This window comes from Magallana gigas, chromosome 4 (assembly GCF_963853765.1).
Source record: "Magallana gigas chromosome 4, xbMagGiga1.1, whole genome shotgun sequence".
NCBI classification, from domain to species: domain Eukaryota; kingdom Metazoa; phylum Mollusca; class Bivalvia; order Ostreida; family Ostreidae; genus Magallana; species Magallana gigas.
The window spans coordinates 36,608,756-36,636,577 of record NC_088856.1 but is presented as its reverse complement, the minus strand read 5'-3'; the positions used below and the strand labels follow the sequence as shown (position 1 = coordinate 36,636,577).

General features: G+C 33.5%; 2 protein-coding genes across 3 annotated transcripts; both read right to left on the bottom strand.

The window, feature by feature from the left end:
• Positions 1-5,054: 5,054 nt before the first annotated feature.
• Positions 5,055-10,274, bottom strand: LOC136274736 (tripartite motif-containing protein 5-like). Its single transcript, XM_066082312.1, has 2 exons — positions 10,242-10,274; positions 5,055-6,776 (listed from the first exon to the last, which is right to left on the bottom strand). Exons 1-2 carry the CDS (start codon positions 10,242-10,244, stop codon positions 5,055-5,057), a joined length of 1,725 nt encoding a protein of 574 aa, XP_065938384.1. The 5' UTR covers positions 10,245-10,274.
• An 11,527-nt stretch (positions 10,275-21,801) lies between these two features.
• Positions 21,802-25,269, bottom strand: LOC117682284 (E3 ubiquitin-protein ligase TRIM71-like). Of its 2 annotated transcripts, none has more exons than XM_066082307.1 (2): positions 25,183-25,263; positions 21,802-23,852 (listed from the first exon to the last, which is right to left on the bottom strand). In XM_066082307.1, coding segments are annotated over exons 1-2 (1,704 nt in total). In that variant the 5' UTR covers positions 25,185-25,263; the 3' UTR covers positions 21,802-22,150. The 2 variants fall into 2 exon arrangements, with proteins under 2 accessions (XP_065938379.1, XP_065938378.1); XM_066082306.1 differs by having other exon boundaries at positions 21,803-23,851; positions 25,171-25,269.
• Between the last annotated feature and the right edge of the window lie 2,553 nt (positions 25,270-27,822).

Genomic DNA, 27,822 nt, shown 5'->3' with positions numbered 1-27,822 from the left:
ACGGAAATTCTATAGAAATTGGTTAAAGTACATGCATTAAATAGATAACGTATGTTTATTTATATTCATGGAAAAATGTATTATGAAGTCCAGTGATGAGCATGTCGACGCCGGGTCAGAAATCTAAATAAACTCCTGACTGACCACGGTGCGTCAGATCATTAGTATGCACTTGATCGCATTTACTTATTAGGAGGAGAATCACAGGACGAAAAACCACCTTTAAGCAAGTCCTTAAAGGTGGCTTAAAGGTGACTTAAAGGAGCTTAAAGGCTATACGACCTTTAAGCCGCCTTTAAGTCACCTTTAAGCAAGTGCTTATAGGTCCTTAATGTCCAAACTTCTTTAAGCCACCTTTAAGCCACCTTTAAGCCACCTTTAAGCATCTTTAAGTGGCATTTACGCTCTCTTTACACTGCCTTTACACTGTCTTTAAGTTGCCTTTAAGTCAATATTGATCAAGCTGAACAATAAACACATATATTACATGCAAAAGCTCTTTTATAGAGATGGAAGGGGGTCATCCGAGTGATAATATAATTTCCAAGGAAGAGGGGGGGGGTGTTCCAGGCGGTTTTAATCGTCGCTCCATTAAACACAGATCGCTATCATCAGCACCGCTCCGATGGACACAGATTGCCGTTATAAAATTCTTTATAATTTTTTGGGGGTTTCAAAATTATTGTAGGGATGAGCGCAGTCTCTGTATCTTAATATGTGCATAAAACTAATTATAGTATGTTTGTTTCCTATTATAAATTAATCGGTGAAAAATTCTCTCTCTCTCTCTCTCTCTCTCTCTCTCTCTCTCTCTCTCTCTCTCTCTCTCTCTCTCTCTCTCTCAGTTCATCCGGTTATTAAACAAAATAGAGATAATGAACCAAAAATGCATGATTTAATTTGTTAATCGGTTTAAGGTATTTTTTTTTCAATTTTCATTATTTCTAACTCTAGATCTGCTAGATACATGTTAAAGATGAAAAGACTCTCAACTGCCTCTGTTATATCGGGCAGGATATTACTGCTTTGTTTGTCTAGACATCGTTTTGTTAGTTTGTGTATATCTAATTAGAGTCTATTGTTTGTATAACTTAAGAAAACCCCTGGAACTAACACAGAATATACAAGATATACACAACAGTTGTGTCGTGTGCCCAGGTGCATGTTTGTGTATATCTAATTAAAGTCTATTGTTTGTCCAACTTAAGAAACCCCCTGGAACTAACACAGAATATACAAGATATACACAACAGGTGTGTCGTGTGCCCAGGTGCACGTCAGGGTTTCTAAAGGCGTTGAATTTTAGTATGTACGAGTATACGATAAGTCTAGTGAATAAAAGTTAATTTACATTTGTAATTCATTTTCAAAGTATTATTTCCTAGCTCTGGGTTTCAAAGATGTTACGTCTACAAATGAACGATACATGTATGTAAGAGTAAAATATTGAGGCTAATTAATTAATGTACCGGTGATCATAAATAGGGGTTGATTATTTTAATATATGTATAAGGGTAAATATGTCAAATATACCCGGCCTGGCACATTTTACAATTGTATGTACAAGTCATTTGCAATTTCCACATGCAGTAAATACGTCACCGGTAATTGGTAATTTTGTTTGTTATAGAATTGATAGTTTATAAATCATGTACATACAATTACATGTAAATATTTAAACATATTGGAACGGCGCCGCGATCATGAAAACCTGGAAATTGCGGGAAATTGAACAAATACCCTAATAGTATCAATGCATTTAATAAAAGAAATGATTTCATTTTCTTTCTTACATTTTTATAGCTATAAATAAGATGAACGTATATCTACTCGGTTTAAATTTATTAACTACATGTCAGAAAGCCTACTACAGTGAACCTAACGGTTTCCATTTAGGTATAATATATTTTTGTTCACTGAAGACCAAGTTCCGTATTTCATTCTAAATACATGCATGCATGTAATTTATAAATTAGATATAATTGATTGTTACAAACTGAATGGTTTGTCAAAATCTTTTCAAGTAAACACATTCAATACAGTGATTCAATATCCACTGATATATAGGATATAAAAACGCTCGTATATATGTAAGTTGCCGTGGCGCAGAGGATGTGTGGTGATGCTAGTAAACTAAGGGTCCCGGGTTCAATTCTCGCAGTGGCCGTTTTTTTTTTTTTGTTTTTTTTTTTCATTTTTCTTTCTAGAACAAAAACCGTTTTAATACCTTTTCTTTCATAAAGTTAATACATTTTGTTGGAAATTAAGCACAACATTGAATTAAATTTTTTTAATGGCTTAAAGGTGGCTTAAAGGTAGCTTAAAGGTGGCTTAAAGGTGGCTTAAATAAGTTTGGACATTAAGGACCTATAAGTTGTCCTTAAAGGTGGCTTAAAGGTGACTTAAAGATAGTCTTTAAGCTGCCTTTAAGCCATCTTTACGCTTTCTTTAAGCCACCTTTAAGCAATACATATAGCTTAAAGGTAGCTTAAAGGTGGCTTAAAGATCGTCTTTAAGCTACCTTTAAACACCTTTAAGCTATCTTTAAGGAGGACTTAAAGATGGTCATTCATCCTGTGAATGTTGTAGCGCAGTGTCCGTGCGTATAAAATGGGGGTGCGGGAAACACAGCTCTCCAGTAGTCATCTGGAAGCTGTCTTTCTGCCTCCTCTTTTTATACAGGTAAGATAAATTATAACGCTTGCGCGCATTCTCAAAAGAAAAAGTTAATAGATTCAGAGGGTTCAGCTAATATTTTATTTTCAGAGATTTTTGTAATAAATATTTATGTTGATAAATTCCATTGTAATTAATATTGATATTTATTGTTAAAATGTTATATTAAATTAATAAAAGAGTTGTCATCTGGAAACTGTCTTTCTGCCTCCTCTTTTATACAGACTGGGACACGGGCTACTCCCCATGTAGAGGAGGAGACATTCCGGAAACACATTGGCTAGGGCACCCGCCAAGTGTGGGGATGTTGGAACAAAGATTTTGAGGATCTAAATAAATTAAATATCATAACACTTCATATAACCTCAAGTCGACTTTCATAAAATAGACTGGAGGAGTTATGATATAGGAGTGGACATTATGATAGCTTCTTAAGACTAAATTACTACGTATTACCTTTTGTTTTGCTATTCCATTAATAATTGGGTCTACTTCCTTTTTAGAGTAACCTCTCTTGGATCGTGTCGGAACTAAAATATGCATATTGCCGAACTTTGAGTTCGTTTTCATAACGTTAGATTATATACTCTACTTTAGAGACATGATTTTAAAACAAATCTCAATTTAAAAAAAAACAAGATCAGTCCTTTAACAGGTCTAGACCGCTAGATTTTTTGACGTCGGCCTAAATTTGCATTCTAAATAAGCCATCTGTTTACTTTTAATATCGACAAACCAATCAGGTGAATGAATTGAAGTTGAATATGTACATTTATCTGTATTCATTTCTAGTGCACAATGATAAAGTCACCAATAAACAATAATGCAGTTTTTTCTTATCAAAATCTGTTTGTACTTGTATGCGTATGTTTGCCAGTCCTTTGATACTGATCATTTTTTAAGCAACAATTGATCAACTAAATCAACAGTATTTTAAGATGGGAGCATGGAACAAAGTTAATAGTTCGTAATCTTTCAACTTCAACCTTCTAAAGTAAAAATCAAGATGTAAAATATTTCGGCAAGTAATTAAATATTGTGTATAAAACAGACAAACACCACGTGTGTTTGTTGAATCGAAAACACGTTGTAGACCATCATGCTTTGCAACTCATTTACTGGATTGAAGAATCTGTTTGACGTAAATATTGTCAGATGTTGAATAATGGTATCCATATAAGGTAGTGTACCCGACCTGTTTAAAGATTGCTTCAATTGTTGATTTAAAAATAAATGGACTCCTTGTATTTGATACATTCTTTGTATCTGACATTTTTTGGTGATGGTATCCCACCATTTTACACTACAGCCTATAATGTGTTTGTAGTATTTTTCATTGAATTCAAAGTAATTGCTTTCTAGTCTACACGTTAGTAAGAAGATTAGATAGTTAGCATTTGGATAAGTGAAGTCTCTTTGTGGTTTATCAGCGTTTTGATATGTCGAATGTTGGTTTATCACACGGTGAAATAATTGAGCAAAAGATGGTAGCAGTCTAATGCTGCACTGTCCTATCATTAATGCATCTTGGAGTTGTATGTCTTAGGGAGCAGGTATTTCTGACCGAATTATGATTTATAACATTATTTTGTATATTTTACGAAAATGATGTAAGTCTGGTTTTTCAACTTGCTAGTAATGTTTTGATAGATATTGGCGCAACGCATTGGGGTATACTGGTATTTGTCCATAATAACTGTTGCTGCTTTTGTGATTACGACATTAGTATTTTTTAGAATTGACTTCCTAGGTCACGTGAATGTTAATGTAACATTTTATTTTTTCGAGGTTGTTGGAAATGAGCCATCAATTACATAATCATACAGGGTATACGTAGCTACATGCAGTTCCATTGCTTACAGAACAAGTCCACCCAGAGCTCTCTCTCTCTCTCTCTCTCTCTCTCTCTCTCTCTCTCTCTTCCCAATCGTATTTGCCAATATGTGATGCTTAAAAAAGAAAAAATATTCTTTTTTAATATATTTTACTATTTAGGACAATGTTTCAATACATGCATCTCTTTTTTTTAATATCTCATATTCCGTACGCCAACTATACTAGATAGCGCTGTTTAAAAATAATCGACAAGATTCTCAAACTAGCAGTTTCTAATATAACTTATAACTCAGAACAATTTGATATTGTTGATACACAGTTACATATTTATTGTCTATTTGTCAGCAATGGAAGATACTTATTGATAAAAACCGATACAATGTATTAAAAGAAAATACACAGGTTTACATGAATGATGTATATGCATTCTAATATACACTGTAGATACTGGTAATTGTAAGCTATCAGTGTTGTTGTTACATTGTCTCACAACATACACACAGTACCTAAGAATAATTGTATACACTGTAGATATAAAATGTTCACTGTATATACTTGTACACTGTCATTGTGTTGGTGCTGTATTGTCCAACCCACAGATTGTTCTCATTATCCACACACGCACTATAGGGATACTTTACCCCTTGTTGTGGTGTGAGTAGTAGAGACAAGAACTGACCGTCCTGGTCCAGAAGATGAACTGTTAAAAAATCACACACCAGGGTGTGACCGAGTACATCAGTGCATATTCCATAGGGAGCAAACCCTAACACCTGACCTGTGTAGGAGAACCTATGTTGTCCTGATTTATCCACCACCACTACAGCAGATTTTCCATAGTCTGATACACAGACATCACCATTGATGTTTTCTGTGATGTAGTGTGGATCACTATACAGTCCCTGTCCTTTGTGTCTCTGTATGTTCTGTATTTCTGTCCCTGTCTTGTTGTACCTGGTGATTTTACTCTTTCCATCCTTTTTCATCCCCACCAGTATGTCCCCGTTGATGTGGGAGGAGTGTATACTGAGTGGTTCCCAGTTTCCTGTTTTAATGAATTCAGTGATTGTATTATCCGGTGTTATCCTATTGATGACTTTGTTGTCTCTGTCTGTAAAGATCAGATCCCCGTCCTGTGTGACTGTGTGGTAGCCTTGAGATCCACCACTGGTTTGTATCTTCTGTAGCTGATTCCCCTGTAAATCTGTTTGGACAAGGTTACCACTATTATCACTGCCCCAGAGTCTGCCTGATTTACCCATTGATATATAAAATACACTGCCAACACCTGGTACTGTGTACTCCCTGACCTTGGTGACAGAGGAAGACAGAGACAGTGTTTGTTTCACATAAGATTTCTCTCTGTCTTGTTTTCTCTGTTTCTCTGTAGGTTTCAATTGTGTGGAGACATTCTCCATAGGTTTTATTTTTCTGTTTTCTTGTTTATTATTGGGAACAGTTATCATACCCAGTAGTTTGGCGACATCTTCCTTGCTGTGTTGACCAGCAGTAAAAACGGGTGGGACTGGTTTGGATGTCTCTGGTATGGGTCGAATGATGAAGCTTTCTGATTTGAGAGCAGATGTTATTTGTTCGATGTTTGAAGGACATAGGTAACCATAAAACGTTTTTATTAAATCATTTAGATAGGTGATGTAATCATCAATTTCTTGGTTTTGGCCGTTTAATGTTTCTAATAATGACTGTTCAATTTTGCCGACTTGTTTTATATTTTCTGATGTGACTGTGTCTACCAGCTTTTTCACAGCCTCAGCTTCAGTCTTCATGGACGTTCTTATACCGTCCATAATCTTCTTTATTTCTGTGACATCGCCAGCAATTTCTTTTTTCAAATCTTGAGAAGTTGGCTCAAAATAATTTCTAACTTTTGCAATTTCTTCATGACATAGGGAAACTTTTTCATCAAAGTCTATTTCTAGGTCAGTAAACGCATGGCCGCGATGTTCTTTTGTGGCTGTGCATTTGTAACAAATGGGAAATTGGCATTCCTCGCAGAGAAGAACCATTTCTTTTGTGGGGTGGATCTTGCATTGCTCAACAGGAAGCGGTCGTTTACGTTGTTTATAAGGAACCACTTCATGGCTCTTGGTTTTCGTATTCTTCTGATGTTCATCTCTGCATTGTTCACACATTGGTTGGTAACAGTCATTGCAGTAAAACTGGCAGTTCCTCTCACAGTCTTCAGTGCCACACACCAAATAATGCTGGGCGTCGGGTGGTACTTGGGATTCAGATAATGCCATCTGAAATGAGAAATGTGCAAGTAAATTAAGCCATGACAAATCAGCAAGAAGTCAATCAATTCTACCAACCCCCCTCCTCCACACACACACACACACACACACACACACACACACACACACACACACACACACACACACACACACACAAACATGTATGCAAGCAAATGTATAAGCATATTGACATCTAGAATAGATTATGAGATATTTATTTGATAAATCAAATAGATGAGATATTTGATTTTGTCCATTCCTTATCATTATCAACTTTTTGTATTTTTATACCAATTTTTGAATTTCTAGCTAGGCATTTCTAATAACAATAATTATACTAAGCTACATGTACATAATCATGCGCGGACCCAGACATTTCTTTGCCAAGGGGGTGTCTAAGGGGTTTGCCAGTGGGATGGGGGTGTGTAATAATTATACAATGTGGACGAATAAGCTTTAAGTTTCTAGGGACCCAGCCCCCCCCCTCCCCCCTGTCCAGATCCGAGCATAGTGGCTTCTCTTACGAATCAGTTTTTGACTTATGATTAAAATAAAAACAAAGTAATTCTAATTTGTTTGCTGACCAGATCATTTATTTTACAACAGGGGCGGATCCAGGATTTGAAGTAAGTAAGCAAGTAAATAATTTATTATAGTGACATGTGTTATAACAAATTACAAAATGTTATACAAGATAGATAATGAACCACTCGGCCCAATGGGCCTATATGTCACTGCAATACAATTATAACATATACATATATTGCGTATTGCTTTTTTATACAATAATGATTGTCTGTAAAGGTAACATTCAAGTAAATATTTAGAGGTTTGTCTCGGAAAATTTGACAGTAGAAAATAATACACTCTAAATTTGACTTTACTACTGTTGGATTATATCTTACACTATTAAATAATTCTCTTCTAAAGTCGGAATACACTGCACAATTCAACAGAAAATGACTCTCGTCTTCTATTTCATTTAATACACAAAAATTACATATGTTTTCCTCGAGAGATTCCCCCTTATATCGCCCTGTTTCAATTCTAATTGGGAATATCTCACATCTGAATTGTGCCAAAACTAGATCTTTGATATTTTGAAATGTTCATTTCAAGGTAAATTTCAGTTTTAAAATTCGTTTAATGCTTTTATATAATTGCAATTTTGGTAGTTGGTTTATCTTTCCTAACCATTCATTTTCATAAGAAACAGCTTGTTTTCAAATTCATTAACATCACAGACTGATAAATTATCATAAATATGTAACAGATTCATAGATTTAAATAGTAATTTAATGCGTGATGTCCATCTAGATATACCAGTTTGATTAAAGTCCCACAAGAAAACACACTTTGTTATTCGATTGTCTTCCATTGTCAGCAATCGATTCCATAAACGCACGGCGTTAATACAGTGTCTATAATAAGAGAGTTTCCATCCAACTTCCCCGTGTAGCGCTGGTAAAGGTGTAAATCTGTGAACGCTTAAGTAAAAACGTAGGGCTCGATTCTGTACTATTTCAATAGAATGATAATTCTGGAGGCCCCACACTTCACTACAAGAATCCAAAACTTGTGCTACACAATTTAAGAACAATTTTTCAGAGTTGAAATTCCTATTTCTTTATATGGACGAATTTTGGAAACCATGCCTTCGAGAGCGCGTCCACCAGCTTTTGATAACGTATCGGCGTTGTTTTGGAATTCAGTTTTTCATGAAATATCACACCAAAATATAATTTATAATCTGTATTGTACTGGAGAATATTGTTGTTAATTTGGAACTGAAAATCGCTTCGAGATCCTTTTTACCTGATGTTTTCATATTTAGTTTAAGACGCCATTTTGCACTTCAGTCAGACACAGTATCTTTTGCAAATTTTCTTTTTAGTCGGATAAAAGAGCAATATCAGCATACAATAAAATTCTTAAATTGGTTTCGCCCAACGTGATACCTTTCCTCAGTTCTTTAATTTCTTTTGCGAGATCGTTGATGAAAAGAGCAAAAGAGGGTCGGTGATAAGTTGTCTCCTTGTCGTACACCAGCTAAAGTAGAGAATCAGTCAGTACACAACTCACTGACTCTTACACACGATACTGTGTTTTCATAAAAGTAAGAATCCCCGTCGATTCCATTATGTAAGAGGGAGAATTTTAAAAGATCACTGTCAACTTTATCGAAAGCTTTTTGTAGATCGATGAACGCCACGAATGTTTCTTTTCTATTCTGTATAATACTGTTAAGTGTAGAAACGTGGTCAGTGCAAGAGCGTTCACGTCGAAATCCATTTTGCTCATCAACAAGCAGGTTGTTATCTTCTAAATAAGGTACCAATATATGATTTAAAATGGAAATGTACATTTTATAAATAGTTGATAATAGACTGATTCCTCGATAGTAAAGCGGTACTCTTGGATCAATGTTAGAATCTTTAAAAATAGGACACATAATAGCTGGTCAACAAACAGAGGGAATTATATGGGATTCAAAACATAACATAAAAAGACGATGAAGAACACAATCGTATTTAAGCACTTCATATGGAATTTCATCAACACCAGGGGATTTTCCAGTTTTGGATTTCATAATAACATTTTTTTTACTTTTTTAATTTTTAAACATTTGTAAATAAAAGACCTACAAAACCACATCAAACCGCCCTGCCATGCAGAAATTTAAGAAACATTTCTTTTTTCTTACAAATGGCTGTATATTATGTACATTATGTAAATCATTCAGATTAAAAAAATTAAGTTCAATGGGAGGATGTTTATGAAGTTGAAAAAACCATGCCAGCTTGTATTGTACAATAAACATGGAAGAGTCGTTCTAGACACTACATGTACCTAGTATAACAAATAACTTAAAATCGTGTGACGATCAGACCGGTTCAAATACCGGCGCCAGATAGCTCAGTTGGTAGAGCACCTGACTAGAGAATAACCGGTCATATTTGAACACAAGAAGAGGGTAATTAAAATGCACTTTATATGTACGTTCCACACGGGTATTTTTATTTTATACTACACCGTTGAAATCAATTTTATGTAAAGAAACCCAATGAGTTTCAAAAAGAATTCATAATTCATAGACTCGCAAGTGGTATATCTTTTTTCTTCGAAGGAGTATAATTTAACTTTGTTTTGACAATTTAAGAAAGGGGTGCGCGCCGGGTGCACATCCCTCTGAATCCGCCACTGGTTTACAATATACAATTATATAAGAACACGTACAATTTAAAAACAAAAACTTTAGTGAATGTATGAGCCGATGGTTGAGAATTTTAAAACGCAAGTCATTTTGATCAAAATGGCCACTACTTTCGGTTTAGTAATAAGAACTTCAATATAGAATTACCCAACGTTGAGCGACCAAATAATCTTGACTTAATCCATATCAATGATATTGAACTAAATCAATATCACGCTGAGGAAATATTTTCATCATCAGATAGAATTATTCTTACTTACCATCAATGTGACCTTAAAAGTATTTCATTCAGTGAGAATACGAGACTTGTGTATCTAACTTCCATTTTGTAGAGATAAGGGTTTAAATCTCCTGGCTACCTACATGTACCTTGAATAAACAAAACAATCTATTCGCATAGAAGATAAGGAGTTTTTTTTATATATATATGGGAATTATATATACATTGTAAGATAAAAGAAATCCGTAAAACTAAAGCAAAATGTTATTTGTAAACAGTATGTAGATCATGCATGTAACAAATGTTAATAAATGTAATGCTTATAAAATAAATTAAAGGTTTGTTCTTAATACAGAAATTTAACAGAAATTTCGAAGGGGGGGGGGGTAAGTAAGTAAGTATCCATTAAATAAGGTCCGGTAAATTGTAAATATTGATACATGTAATTATATATAAGAGGAATATATTTTTTATTCGTGTACATATTAAAGTACAAATAGAAAAATACTCATGATACCTTTAACTAGAATTAAATGTTAGAGTGTAGAATAATTTTGAACCACTTGAAATGCAAAATAGATTTGGTTGAGGGATGCTATGCGCGGCGCGAATCCATTTTTTTCTGATGAGATAATTATGAAGTGTTCCAAGACCACCGTCTACATCATCACATTAATTCGTGTGGGAATTTCGTGAATTATTAGAGTGGTTAGTGGTTACAAGGCCTTCAGAAAGTGCAAGAATGTAAACTGATTGTATATTCCTTGTTCATTAAGATACATCTACATGCATATATGTATAAATAACATGCATTTCTCTCTTGTCCATTTTTATTTTATAATGATATACCGTTTCAATAATTCATTATTAAAGTGAAAGGAGAATGCCACCTACTAAGTTAATAGGATTTCTAAAATCGAGAATTCTTTATCATGCCTGATAGGTCATATACATACTGTAGTTTTGACACTTTACTCTGTCTTTTGCATTCTCGGCGGATTCAGAATTTACTGAAACTTGTTGACGGCAATTATACCTTCATCCACAAGTTTTCGATTCAAATTACCAATTGAATGATTTAAATGGATTTGATGTGGTAGTATACATGTGTACATCTGAATGAAGATACATTCGTAAATACTTGGGTATTTATGAATACAGATACTGTTTAATTTATCATATATCATAGAGAGTTATTTAGGTACCCGGTCCATAATAGCCCCAGATGCAAAGAATCTGGATGCATAACATCTATGTATGGGCCTAATATCAGTTACTGTACAGTATTATCATATCTACCGGTAATTATCAGTGTATAAGAATCTTTTCTAATATATGACATTTTCCTGTTGTTCAGGACTTGCCATCCTTTCCTTGTCAACCACAGAACCACAATTTCAGCCAATTTCTTGGCATGCAGCATTTTTGGGTGTCTGATTCGCATTCAAAACAAAGATCCCTTTCAAAGGGAAAAATAAGAAAAATGATAACAAATGATATTGTGTTTGATTTTTGTTTTATAATTCATATAAAACAAGTAGCTAGTGATTTCGTTTATCTAAAACTTTCATAATACATGTATATACTTGTTTGTATATCATGGTAATTATTTCAAACCATGACCAAGTGTTGGAAGGTTTTATAATAAAAAGAATTAAACCTTCAAAATATGTTGAAAAAAAATGAGGCGCCTTTACCTGATAATTGTAAAATAACTGCAAAAGCAAGCACATATAAATCATTATCATGAATATGAATAATTACCCCTTGAGGTCTGGGAGTTCGAAAAGAGTGATGATCCAGAGGCGGAGGTATTTCTGTCCACAGAGTTGACTTTATTTTGTTAACTTTAACGTACTTCTTACTTCTTTAACTTTTACAAAAACGAATTAAAAAGTAAAGGAAAATTTCTCTTTTATAATCATTCCAAAATTTTTTTATAGGGGTCATTTTAAGGCCACACTGGGATGTGTTAAGGAGGTGAAAGATTACACTTAGTTTGTAAGAATACTCGATATGAAAACAAATTTCTCAGAAAGGATGTGTAATGTGATTTGATGAAAATTTGATAAAAAAAAAATCTGAAGATGATTTTGATAAATGTGATTATTACCAGTATACATCCACAAAAGAAAAAACTCTTTTTTTAACTGTTCAGTTTTATTTTTATCAACATCGGAAATAACTTTTACACATAAGAATAATTACATTAACTAGACATCAAAAAGCTAATGATAGTGTCAATTGTACACTTAACTGTTCATTAAACATGTCATATATACATGTACATCTGCATGTACTGCATAACATCTCAAAACGGAAAAGGATGGCGAAATTAAGAGAAAGTTTGTTCATGGAATGTTAGTGTAACAATCACATACATGTATATACTATATCAAATATAACATAGTTCTGTTAAGAAATATATAAATGCAGTTTGGCTACATTTGCTGTTTACAAAGTGTAATTTCTAAGTAGTTTATGTTCAAGAGCAGCTAGTAAAAGAGTAAATGGATCATAAAGTTATTATAACATTTCATTTCATAAAAGAAATGTCATTTATAACTACAGGTATAAAAGAACAAGAGAATTAGAAACTGTTAACAGAGGAAATATTGCAGATTACGGGAACTTAAAATTTCGTAGATTTATCCATCATTTCCAATTCTTAAAACAAATTCTTTTACAAAAAAAAACTTTTTAAAATCACTATATAAGGAATGAACTTTCTAATCACTTTTAATTGTCATACATGGAATCTCTCTCTCTCTCTCTCTCTCTCTCTCTCTCTCTCTCTCTCTCTCTCTCTCTCTCTCTCTCTGTAACATTTAAGTGTACAGGATACAATGAATTAACACAGGACCATCCAAATGTTAAACTCCTTTGGTTATATAACAGAGATAAAAGTACATCTTTAACAAATCAGATAGGATTTCCTTGTACGGATATCATCTTCACAAGAATATAGTATTGTCATCTTAGCTGATATATATAAACGTAGTTAAATAAAAATCATGTCAAAATAACTATCTTTGGTTGTATTTTGAAGGAAAAAATTTAAAAAAAAAAATAAACTCAATAAAAATGCATATCTCAATAATGACTGATATTCAAACGGATTTCTGATTTATGGGGACTAAAGCCTTAACAGTTGGGTGTACATTAAATACAAACTTCAAAATGATTCCTCATTCACATGCTAAAATTCTAAGACTACAAATTAAAGATTAGTGAAATAAGTATTGACATAATCATAACGCATCTAATTAACTAATACCATAACAGAACCCACAATGTGCAAACTATAATTTTAAATTAATTCTAAATATGAACAGGAAAAACATGATTTTTAATCACAATACATATTGCCACGTATAATATCAACCTCGAATTTAACAATTTGAAATTACCTTGACATACTAATTTAAAGGTCACAAAATATGAAATGATTGAGTGAAATCCACCTTTGAACTTTGAACAAAATGGCACTGGCTAACTTTAAACCTAGTACACGGTTTTGATCATGTATGCGTACAGTTCAAAGTTTGGGAAAATAAATGAATCAAAGGACAGAGAAATTTTTTTTTCCAACTTTACACTACATGTTATTGTTATTTTCCCTGATCTTATATCTCATAAACTTAATCAGTATTAGACATAAAAATTGCACCAAAAGATGTGTTTTGGCCAATTCCTGATGAACAAAAATATCAGTCTTGAAACAAATTCAGTCACAATGGTCATGATTCTTGGGAGTGTTATTCTTGGCGTTGACATTCTATTGAACACAAAATATATTTAATAAAGTATATTATTAGTAATTATTCTTTTTGTTTTTGATTCAAAGTCCTCAGAAAAAAATTGTTCAGAACTTGTTCTTTAAACTACTAAGTACGCCATTACCAAGAGCGATCAAGAAGGAAACCTAACTGTAGGAATCAAGACATAAACGATTGATAATAAAATACATACTCAGTCTAATATATGTAATAATGTGTATGGATCTATCAATATGTCATATCTAGGGACTGTGGATTGGGGTGGGCGGCGGTAGGTTTGGGAATTGTGTGTGTCGTTTACTACACGTTTAAGTGGGTCAATTAGCCGAGAACTTATTGAGTGAATGCAAGTTGTCTGTTTATGGCACAAACATTTTTTGTGTCTGAATAAATTTTAAATTTAAATATATGGCAGTTTTTAATACTGTTGTCTATATAAGAATTGCCTAGATGCAGAAGTACATAACTTTCGATAAATATTAATTGGTCTCCTATAGTCAGCAGTTTATTTTTGACTTTGAGATTTATTGCTAGAAATCATTTATATGCATGCTTTAGAAAAGAACAAAAAAAACTCAATGATTACATGTACGAGGGTCAATCAAAAAATACGAAGACAATGCGGCTGTCTATCATATATGTTTCATGAAAGTCATACTTAACAGATTAATCTGTGCACCAACACTTCTGTTATTGATATGCGAAGTTTTAGTCCATTTGATGAAAGGGTGTTTTTGTTACCCCTTTTTAAAACCAACATGTTTTGTCACCACGGCGCACGGTAACGTTCAAAATATGACGTCTAAATTAAACACGCAGAGTTTATAGCTATAAACTCTGCGTGTAATTTATATCTATAGATATACCCCATCTTTATATCACGCTTAGTCTCTTGTGCCTTTTTTCTTACAATTTAAAATGGAACTGAACCACTTAACATCTTATTTGCACACATTTGCTCGAGAATCATAAGTTAGTTCTTCAATGTTTTCATTTTCTAACCGTGTGTATCTTAGTTTACAGTAAGGATAAGCCTGAACGTCGGTTGACTTTACTTCTTTTATGACCAAATATTTACAGATATTCTACTCTCTTTCGGACTGTTTTATATTCAAAATACAATGACCACCACCCCCACAAAATTTATTACAGTTAAACACAAACTTGCAAATAATTGTTGACTTATTTTTTGCACCATTGAGCATTTTCACAGCTTGTATCGGCTTTTTCCTGAGTTAAATCCATTTTATTTGTACTTCTCGTTGCGCCTTGACGTCAGGCGACGTCGATGTTTTTAGTCAATTCTAAAGAGGACTATCCGACTTAAGTTACTAATATCTGTTCGACAAAACTATATATCCCGTCATTATTTGGTACATAGAATACCATGACTATACTAAATTTGAAGTTTCAATATTATTTGGTTTCAAGCCAAATTTATAGAGATAATACTTTCAACATTATATGGTTTATTGTTGACATAACACAAATTTTGACCGTGTGCCGTGACCTCATTTTTGCAGGATAAAATTCTAAATAATTCTTAGAAATAACGAAATATATTAACTTTTTTTCTTGCGAATTGTCTGAAACTATTGCTAAATTATGTCTACCAAATTTAGTAATGATATGACGTTAAGTAATATAGCTATGACAAAAGTCTTCGTATTTTTTGATTGACCCTCGTACAACATAATTAAATAAATTAATGTTAATTGTATAACAAATAAACTATAGATCAGATTTTGAGATCACTTGTTTTAACTCTTCATGATTTAAAATACAACACATACAGTATGTTAAATAATAAAGTTAATTCTGGGATAAATACACGTATCTCACATCAATGTTAACTGCGTAGTATTTACATCTGATATAAATCAATCAATTCACTTAACTTCTCATAATTTAACAAAATGTAAACTGTATCATATTTTTTTCAAAGTTAAATGGTTATTCATGCATCAGAAATATTTTAATTTGAGGAGAGTTATAATTACTTTATTATATTAAATTGAAACTAATGTTGATGCCGTGTAAAATGAAAGTAATGGAGTTTGAAATACTACTTTAGTTTCCCTTAAATCAGATAAATTCATTTGTACTTAAGAAAATTTTTCTAGCAGTGTTAAATGTATATGGACCATCTCTTCCACAAAATCAAATTTAAAGACTAACAAATTTCATTTTTAAAATCAACAACTCAACGGATATAAACATGTATTTGACAAATACCGGTAATAGATATGTGTTGCTTGTGATATTTGACGTTGCTTGGTTATTAAGATTGTTGAAACAAAATATTCTGATTCGCCAGTGATGAACAAAAATTACACAAAGTATTGAAATCACACATTAACGACCATTTCATGCCCTTACGGAAGCTCTATTCACCTTTTAACATTTTTGGGCATAAAGAACATTTAGTTAATTCAGGAGTAAATTTTCACAACAACAAAAATTAACCTAAAATACCCGAAAGTCAGTAAGGAATTTCCGGTAAATTAAGAACTTACAATATAACATGATATAAGCCAAATAATCCTGTTTCAAGTTAATGTTACCTGACTTTTAATGTCGTTAATTAATAATGCTGGGGTTGGTAATTTTTTGTAACCAAGTAATTCATTGATGTAAAAAAAATGAACTTGACGTGAAACTACTACTAGATAATGTAATCATGATGAACATTATATCAATCCCAGCAGAACCGATTTGATTAATCAAAGTATTAAGATGATCCTTAATCAAACAAGACGTGTCTGTGAAATTCATACTACCTTCTTCTCCCCTAGATGCCATTGGTTCTTTCACTGTACAGGTACACGTGATCTTTCATCTTGGACAGACTATGTGTGATATTAGATGACCGGCTTCAGCCGAGGGCTCTCCATGGAACCATGGCCAGACATTGAGTTTGTACTGTTACAATATAGCATGATCTAGGGCTTCCAAAAATTGGTCTTACGTGAAAACGTTTTACAAACATGGTTTTTTTTTTTTGCTTTCGCGAAAGGTGGGTAACCATGATTCGTGACTGACAATTAAATGACAAATAGTTCGCGACGACAGGCGTTCGCAATATCTAGCTTATGTTTAATATCTTTAAAACATTATGGCATTAGATTAAATATATTCTGATTTGCGGCGAACTTCGTAAAGTTTCCTCACACGCGATTAAAGCTACTTGGTCCGATTTTATATCGAATTGTATGCACGCTTTTAAACAATGGCTATGCTTAGTATATGTATAATGATAGACATTGCAGTAGTTTTACCCCTCATTTAAGCCAAATTTCAATGAAGAAAAATACGTACAAAATTTGCTAACAAAACAAACGACATTGAAAGGTACCGCGTTATTTCGCCTCATGTTAAATTTCGCGAATATTTCTGAAGTCTGCTTTCTTTACAATCGATGCATAGCATGCGGGTTGAATAACCCCAATCATTCGGGGGACGAAACCAAGCGGTTTCATTTTCTAAACATTCCCGTGATGCATTTTGGTTTGTTTTTTCGTTTGCCCAAAAAGAAATTATTTCTATTTACTTTGAATATTTTTAATTTTGAAAGGAGACTGATTCTGCTGGTGTAAATAGGAGAAAGTCCATAACTTTCTAAGATAAATGATCTGTATGGAAAAAATTTCGATACTGTAATAACAGAAAAATCGGACCAAGCAGCTTTAAATTTCGCGATTAGATGTTGGTCAACAATGACCAAAAAACATATTGACGCAAGCGTCAAATGGGCCGCAAAAAATGAAATTGTTGTATGAATCATCATTGGTTGTTTACATAAAAACCATACCACAAAGAAGAAAATAACGAGTTTTTGGCGCATGCGCAAAAATTGTACCTTGTTTACAATTTTTGCGCATGAGCAACATCACTTCTAGTTTTCATCTCACCCGTCCCATAACCGCATGCAATTACATACACCGTTGATGTATTCAGATGTACATGTATGATCTGTATTTTTAAAAGTATACATGTAATCTCAACATTGTTATTAATTAGCGTGTTGAAATCGGGGGTTGGAAGAGGACGGGGGTGCCCAACTTTGGAACACAATGCTCGTCCTGCCTGATATAGGGGAAACATTATGGGTTACTTTAACTTTGAAGGAGATGACGGCGATTAAGAAAAAAAAGAATACTTAGTAATTGATTGTATGTGTTAGTTTTATCTCCCCTCCATCCATTTGGTGAAGTTCATTCTAAATCAATATCTTAGACGTTTGAACAACTTTTGAAACAAACATGATGTACCAATTCAAAATATAAACGGTTACCTAAAAGCCGAAAAGGGACTACAAAACTTATCAAGTTGATGATCTCTTTGTGGATAAAATATTGTCGTGGCAGAAATAAATCAATCAAATTGTGATATGCTGGCTTAGATTTTTCTGAAACATGAAAACCACTTCAGAGGCGTTGTTTCCGACAATCTGAATTCGACGTAACAAACATATATGCATGTTTTGTAAGCACTGAGTGTGTAAACTGTACCTCGATATCAGTAGTCAGATTCCCAAAGATTGTACGACTGATTTTTAAAAATATCTTTGTTCTGATTTACTGTCAAAAATATGATAAGAAACCTTAAAAATAAGGTTTCGCATGTTGAAATAAAGTGTTGCTACGATTAGGACTCTCCAATGGCCATTTTTCATCAGCCCTCTGATTCTTTCAATCTTTTTTTTTGTAATCGCACCGTCTTAATAAGAGTGAAATGATCTCCAGAGAAAATAATGCGACTTCAATCAAATCTAAATCTAAAACAAAAATGTTAAACGTTTATATGACGATAATTTTTTTTAAACATGGCGTGCGATTCTCTTGGTCTCTGTATAGCTCTATGAAAAGTACACGTTGACATGAAAAACAGTCACAGGGGTTGCTTGTGTATAAATGTAATGCTCACACTTTTCGACGTTAAGGTAGTATGGGGTACCTGTCTATATTAATATGGATTTAAAAAAAAAAAATCAAAATACTTTCATCAGTGTAGAATTTTCGAATTTTGAAATACCTCCCCCCCCCCCGGAATGGAAGAATGGTAAAAATCATTAAAGAAATTAATGCGAGTTCAATCAAATCTAAATCTTAAAAAAAATGTCTATTTGACATTTTTTTAAACATGCCGTGCAGTTCTCTTGTTCTCTGTATAGCTTTATGATAAGAACACGTTGACATGAAAAAATGGCAGTGCAAAACAGTCACAGGGTGACTTGTGTCTCCATATATATACTCAAATACTTTCACCAGTGTAGAATTTTTAAAATTTGAAATATGTTCCCCCCTAAAATATTGTTTTGAAAATTTTCTGGAATGGTAATAATTATTATAGCCTCCGCGGGGTCGAACTCATGACTGACAGATTCATAGTTAACGGTATGTAATTAAAATTAAGAAAGTTTATACTTAATTTGTTGTAAGTTCCGCTAAACAACTGTTTTTCTTTTTCTGTGGAAAACAGAAAACCAAATTTACAAATATATTTATAAATGTTGATCCGAATCATTCATCTTTTAAACAACGATGAAGCACTTGAACAGAAGAATGACAAATTTACAGAAAAAATATTTTCCCAATATTTTCTATTGTCTTTTATTCATTTGGGAAATTTTTAAAAGGATGTCCTCATTATCCGTGAAAAAATTGAGACAATTCTCGATTCACCAGAGATAAAAAATTTAGGAATTGTTCTTGCTAAGTGTCGGTGTGATTGAAACGAAACCGTCACCAAGACACGAGAAATTTCAGTCATCACCCATCATCGAAGCACATGCCACCTTTTCTGAGAATATTCCCACAATTCCATCCACGCTGATCTGTGTGAAAAGAGCCATAATTCTGTAATCTGTGCAGTGAGTATGCAGTCATTCGGATCACCACGTCTTTTTCGTTACCGTCTTTACGTAAATGACCGAGAGAGGTCAGTACTAACCCGTATACTTGGATTACACTGCATCAAAAATAACCTTCCTTTTTTAAGATTCGATTCTTTCGCACGTTTGTATCATAACGACTCCAGTACTATATTGTAAAAGTCCACTAGGGGTTATATGGAGTGGTAAGATATTTATGATATTTGTATTGGAAGTTTTTCATCATTAATGTTTATCTATTATTTGTTGCCATGTGTTGTTAACGTTATTGCTGTATTTTTAAGCGTGTGGCGAGGAAAGGTTTTTGTTTATTTCGTGTTTTTAGAAATATATTGTTAAATATAGGCAGTCTTTTTAAGGACTTTAAGCTCTATATACCCTCTTAACAAAATAGAATTTAAAAAAGGTTATCAATCAACCACACTTGTGTACATTTAATAGGACCCGACACTCTAGATAACTTGCTTTACCTATTTTGATATCTTAATGATCGACGTAATATATTTGCATAGATTTCAAAATGCTACATAATTTCACAGTAAATCAACTAACATGATTAATTCATTAGCAATACGTTAACCATTTATTATTCTTTTTTTCTTTTATCATTTATTTTAAGTTATGAAGAAGAAAAATGTAACTATTAAAGCAGAGTGTTTCGGCGTTTTTTTAAAAGGGAAACGTGATTCTTTTTGTTTGTTCTGAATGGCAACCATTACATTATCAGAGCCCCCCATTAGTTACAAGTCTTAAGCTTAAGGTTTTATAAGCGTGATTAAATTATCATTTCGCTCATATGTTTTTGTATTTACGATGGCAAATTACTGGTTTGTTGATGAATATCAATTTGCAAACAGTGTTCCAAACTGTTCCAGTGTTTAAAAATGTCAGGTTTTTAAAAAAAAAAACCCTTTATAATCGGGCTGTTTTAGTAATCGTAGAATTTTGTTGACGTAGCATTTGCTTTTTAAGACTAAATTTCTACGTATTACCTATTGTTTTGCATATTCCATTAATAAGTTGGTCTACTTCCTTATCAGATTAACCTCTCTTGGATCGTATCGGAACTAAAATATGCATATCGCCGAACTTGGGGTTTCTTTACATAACGTTAGATTATATACTCTACTTTAGAGACATGATTTTAAAACAAATCTCGATTTTTAAAAAAAAAAACCACGATATCAGTCCTTTAAAGATTGCTTAAATTGTTGATTTAAAGATAAATGGATCCTTTGTATTTGATACATTCTTGTACATGTATCTGACTTTTCAGGTGATGGTATCCCATCATGCTACAGCCTACAACTGTATAATGTGTTTATAGTATTTTTCATTAAATTCAATTCCGAATTTTGACGAGCGATTGTTATCGCAAAAAAGTGACATATACATTTGTACCATTATTTTGTATGTTTTACGAGAATGATGTACGTTTGGATTTTCAATTTGCAAGTAATGTTTTGGCTGCAGTTGGCGTAAAACACTGAGGTATACTGGCATTTGTCCACAATAACTACCGGTATTGTGTTGCTTTTGTGATATTGATATTAGTAATTTTTCGAAGTGACCTCCTAGGATACGAGAAAGTGTAAAATTTCATTTTTTTCAAGGTTGTTGGATATCAGCTAATCAGAGAATTCAGTATTTACTTAATCATATAATCATACAAGGTATATGTAGCTACATGCAGTTATATTGCTTACAGAACAAGTCCGCCTAGCACGTTCTCTTCCTCCCCTCTCTCTCTCTCTCTCTCTCTCTCTCTCTCTCTCTCTCTCTCTCTCTCTCTCTCTCTCTCTCTCTCCGATCGTATCCATCTCATATGTGATGCTTAAAAAAGATAAGTTATTCTTTTATTTTTTTTATTTAGGACAACGTTTTAATTAATGCATCTGGGTTTTTTTAAATACCATATTCCGTCGACCATACTAGACATATTGATCCGTTTGTAAATTAAGTCTTTTTGCTAACTTTAATAGACAAGATTCAAACTAGTAGTTTCTAATATAACTTATAACTCAGAACAATTTGATATTGTTAATACATAGTTACATATTTATTATCATATCGACAGCAATGGAAAATAATCATTAATAAAAACCGATACAATGTATTAAAAAAGATACACAGGTTTACATGAATGATGTATATGTACGTCAATGTATACTGTGGATACAAGTAACTGTACACTGTCACAGTGTTGTTGTTACATTGTCTTACAACATGCGCACAGTACCTAATTATTGTATGGACATAAATGTACATATATAATGTTCACTGTAGATACGTGTACACTGTCACTTTGTTGGTGAGTTGTCCCATCCAGAGATTGTTCTCATCATCCACACACACACTACGGGGATAATCTACCCCTTGTTGTTCTGTGAATAGTAGAGTCAAGAACCGACCATTCTGATCCAGGAGATGAACTGTGTTGCTATAACTATCACACACCAGGATGTGACCGAGTACATCGGTACATATTCCACAGGGATGAAACCCTGACCCCTGACCTGTGTAGGAGAACCTATGTTGTTCTGATTTATCCACCACCACTACAGTATCATTGCCATAGTCTGATACACAGACATCACCATTGATGTTTTCTGTGATGTATTGTGGATACTTGTACAATTTCTGTCCTTTGTTGTCTCTCTGTATGTTCTGTATTTCTATCCCTGTCTTGTTGTACCTGGTGACTTTACCCTCTTCATCTGTCTCCATCCCCACCAGTATGTCCCCGTTGATGTGGGAGGAGTGTATACTGAGTGGTTTCCAGTCTCCTGTTTTTATGAATTCAGTGATTGTATTATTCTGTGTTATCCTATTGATGACGTTGTTTCTGTCTGTATAGATTAGATCCCCGTCCTGTGTGACTGTGTGCCGGTAGCTTCCTGATCCACCACTGGTTTGTATCTTCTGTAGCTGATTCCTTTGAAGATCTATTTGGACAAAGTTGCCATTACTATCACTGACCCAGAGTCTGCCTGATTTACCCAGTGATATATGAAATACATTATCAACAACTAGTACTGTGTACTCCCTGACCTTGGTGACGGAGGAAGACAGAGACAGTGTTCGTTTCACGTCAGATTTCTCTCTCCCTTGTTTACTTTGTTTCCCTGTAGGTTTCAACTGTGTTGAGGCAGTCTCCATGGGTTTTATTTTTCTGTTCTCTGGTTTAGTGTTTTGAATAGTTATTCTACCCAGTAGTTTGGCGATATCTTCCTTGCTAAAATTACCGGCAGTAAAGATGGGTGGAACTGGTTTGGATGTCTCTGGTAAAGGCCGAATGATAAAGCTTTCTGATTTGAGAGCATATGTTATTTGTTCTATGTCTGTAGATGATTCATCTAGATAGGTGATGTAGTCATCTATTTTTTGAGTTTGATCGTTAAATGTTTCTAATAATGACTGTTCAATTTTGTCGACTTGTTTTCTATTTTCTGATGTGACTGTGTCTACGAGCTTTTTCATAGACTCAGCTTCAGCCTTCATGGACGTTCTTATGCCGTCCATAATCTTCTTTATTTCTTTGACATCGCCAGCAATTTCTTTTTTCAAAACTTGAGAAGTTGGCTCAAAATTATTTCTAATTTTTGCAATTTCTTCATGACATAGGGAAATATTTTCATCAAAGTATATTTCTAGGTCAGTAAACGCATGGCCGCGATGTTCTTCTGTAGCTGTGCATTTGTAACAAATGGGAATTTGGCATTCCTCGCAGAGAAGAACCATTTCTTTTGTTGGGTGGATCTGGCATTTCTCGACAGGTAGTTGTCGTTTGCGTTGTTTATAAGGGACTACTTCATGGCTCTTAGTTTTTTTATTCTTCTGATGTTCATCTCTGCATTGTTCACACATTTGTTGGTGACAGTCATTGCAGTAAAACTGGCAGTTCCTCTCACAGCCTTCAGTGCCACACACCAAATAATGCTGGGCGTCGGGTGGTATTTGGGATTCAGATAATGCCATCTGAAATGAGAAATGTGCAAGTATTTTTATGAAATCTGTAACTTTAATTTTGCCATTAAAAATCGCATGAAGTCAATCATTTCTACCAACCCCCCTCTTCCACACACACGCACACATACATGTATGTATAAGCATTTTGACATCTAGAATAGTTTATTAGATAGAGGTGTTTGATTTTGTCCATTCCATATTATTATCAACTTTTTGGATGTCTATACCAATTTCTATCTAGGCATCTCTAATAATAATAATTACATTAAGGTACAGTCAATCGCGGATTCAGACATTTTTTTGCAAAGGGGGGGGGGGGTGTCAAAGGGGTCTGCCGGTTTTGGGGGGATAATTTTACAATGTGAATGTAATAATCTTTGAGTTTCTAGGGACCCACCCCCTCCCCCTCCGTTCAGATCCGAGCATGGTAGCTTTCCTTACTAATCAGTTTTAGACTATTGATCAAAATGAAACAGAGCGAGTCTCATTTGTTTGTTAACCAGATCATTTGGTTCAACAGGGTTTGAATTTAGAGGGGGCGCCAGATTTAGGCAAGGGGTCTGGGCAGCCCTGGTGGGGGCCCAGATAACGATTTAACTTTTTTATACATTTGTAAATATAAGACCTATAAAATCCTATCAAAACCCTCTGCCATGCTTTTTCCTTACGAATGGCTATAAATTAATCAGTTAAAAAAAATTAAGTTCAATGGGACGATGTATGATAAACATGGAAGGGTCGGTTGAGACACAACATGTACCTAGTATAACAAACTACATGTATCTAAAATCGAATGACTGGCCACATTTGAACCCAAGGAGACGTTAATTAAAATAGGAAATGGACTTTCTATGTACGTTACACACGGTTTTTTTATTTATTACAACACGTTGAAATCAATTTAATGTAGAGAAATCCCATGATTTCCCAAAAAGTTCATAATCAAGACTCGGAAGTTGTATATTTTCTTTCATCGAAGGAGTATAACTTTGTTTTGACAATTTTATAGAAGGGGCGCGCGCCGGGTGCGCCACCCTCTTAATCCGCCATTGGTTTACAATATACAATTATATAAGAACACGTACAATTTATATGTAAACAAATTAAACATTAGTGAATGTATGAGCCGATGGTAGAGAATTTTAAAACGCAAGTCATTTTGTTCAAAATGGCCACTACTTTCGGTTTAGTATAAGAACTTCAATATAGAATTACCCAACGTTAAGCGATCAAATAATCTGGACTTAATCCATATCAATGATATTGAACTAAATCAATATCACGCTTAGGAAATATTTTGATCATCAGATACAATTATTCTTACTTACCATCAACAGCTGATCAATGTGACCTTAAAAGTATTTCGTTCGGAATGGCGTCGATGACACCTGAGAGAATACGTACGAGACTTGTGTATCCTACTTCCTATTCTCTTTTGAGAAGTGGACAGGCATAGCCTACATCCACTTCTCTTCGCAAGCCCTCATATTTTGATTCTGGAAAACGTGTAAATGTCAGAACCAAAGACGGTTTACACTTCGAGCCGTGTTTCGACTCCAGTTTCACTGAATTTTCGTAACAGACCTATTATTTCTATATTTTAAACATAAATGCATCCATATATCACAAACAAATCACCACTAACCCGCTTTCAAATCATTTTCTCAACCTCTACATTCCGGGTTTAAATTATGAGATCACTCGCTATTAGGTGGTTTAAAAAGTAGAAATTTTAGAGTCGGAAAAAACGGAAAATAGTGTTCAGATTGTACACTTTAGATTAAAGGTATTTTTCTTAAAATTTACAGAGCCATATAGAACGGTTTTACAATTTAAGACAAGTTAACAAAATGCATACGATAAAATACGTAACTTTGTCACATAAAACAATGAAAACTCTTTATTTTAATCTTTCTTGTATGCTATATTAAACAATGTTCGTTTTATTGTTAATAATAGATGTAGACCAAATTTTGTCACCATAGAAGATGGTTAAAAAGGGAAGATATACCACTTTGTAATTATTTGACTCAATATTTGTTTGTATGTTGTAAGATTAAGTTGATTCAGTTACGTTTTTGACATTATTGTCTTAAATAGGTTTCCAATTTTATCCGAAACATAAACATTTAATCTGCGCTGACCTAGATAAACAATGTGATACACAAAATTTAAACCCGGGATGTAGAAGTTGCGAAAATGATTTGACAGCGGGTTAGTGGTGATTTTTTTGTGATATATGGATGCATTTATGTTTAAAATATAGAAATAATAGGTCTGTTACGAAAACTCAGTGAAACTGGAGTCAAAACATGGCTCGAAGTGTAAACCGTCTTTGGTTCCGACATTTACACGTTTTCCAGAATCAAAACATGAGGGCTTGCGAAGAGAAGTGGATGTAGGCTATGCCTGTCCACTTCTCAAAAGAGAATACCTACTTCCTTGTTGTAGAGTTTAAAGGATTTAAATCTCCTGGCTACAGACCTTGAACAAACAAAACAATTTATTCGCATGGAGGATAACTATTTTTTTATATATAGGGGCATTATACAACTAGAGCAAAATGATATTTGTAAACAGTGTGTTGATCATGCAAGAAAAAATGTCATGAATATAATGGTTATAAAATAAATTACCGTTTTGTAATACAGAAATACAAAAAGGGGGTAGAGAGTGTAAGTACAAGTATTCATAAATAAGGTCCGGTAAATATTGCCTCGGATACATATAACTATATATAGAATGTATATAGTGTTTATTTATGTACATATTTAAGTGCAAATGAAAAAATACCCATGATACTTTTACTAGAATTAAATGTGAGAGTGTAGAATGATTTTCAACCACCTCATGATCAAATGCAAATTAGATTCGGATGAGGGATGCTATGCGCGAATTCATTTTTTTCTGCATGGATGAGATAATCAATATCTTTGATGAATTTTTTAAAGACGGTCTATTCATCTTATGATTTTACTAGCATTTTAAATTTACTCATGCTTGTTATGCTGGGTTAATTTGAATGTAAGAGCCATTCAATAGGATTTCTAAAACTGGGTTTTAACTCGAGAATTCTTTATCAAGCCTGATAGGTCCTAGAAATGTGGTTTTTGCCACCTTACTCTTTTTTTTTTGCATTCTCGGCGGATTCAGAATTTACTGACACTTGTTGACGGCAATTATACCTTTATCCGCAAGTCTTCGATTCAAATTAACATTTATATAATTCAAATGGCCTTGATGTGGTAGTATACATGTGTACATCTGAATGAAGATACATGGAATTTCGTAAATACTTGGGTATTTATTAATACAAATACTGATAAATTTATTATATATCATAGAGAGTTATTTAGGCATACGATCCATAACAGCCCCAGATGCATAACATATATATTATGGGTTTAATATCAGCTTCTGATACAGTATTTTCCTGTTTAATTATCAGTATATAAGACTATAGAATCTGTTCTAATATATGACCTTTTCCTGTTCTTTAGGAATTGCCATCTTTTCCTTGTCAACCACAGAACAAATTTCAGCCAATCATTTTTGGGTGTCTGATTCTCATTAAAGACAAAGATCCATTTCAATGGGAATAATAAGAAAATTGATAAGAAATATATTTTGATTTTTGTTTTATAATCAAAATAAAACAAGAAGCTAGTGATTTCGTTTATCTAAAACTTTTATAATATAGACTTGCTTGTATATGGTATTTTTTTCAAACCATGACCAAGTGTTAGAAGCTTTTATTTTACAAAGAAAAATATGTTAAAGAAAAGTGAGGCTTTTATCTGGTAATTGTAAAATATCTGCAAAAGCAAGCATATATCTATCATTATCATGAACAAGAACGATTACTCCTTTAGGTCTGGAAGTTCGAAAAGAGTAATGATTCAGGGGCGGAGGTACTTTTGTTCACAAGGGTGACATCATTTAGTTAATTTTTTTACTTACTCGATTCTTGTCGTTAAAAA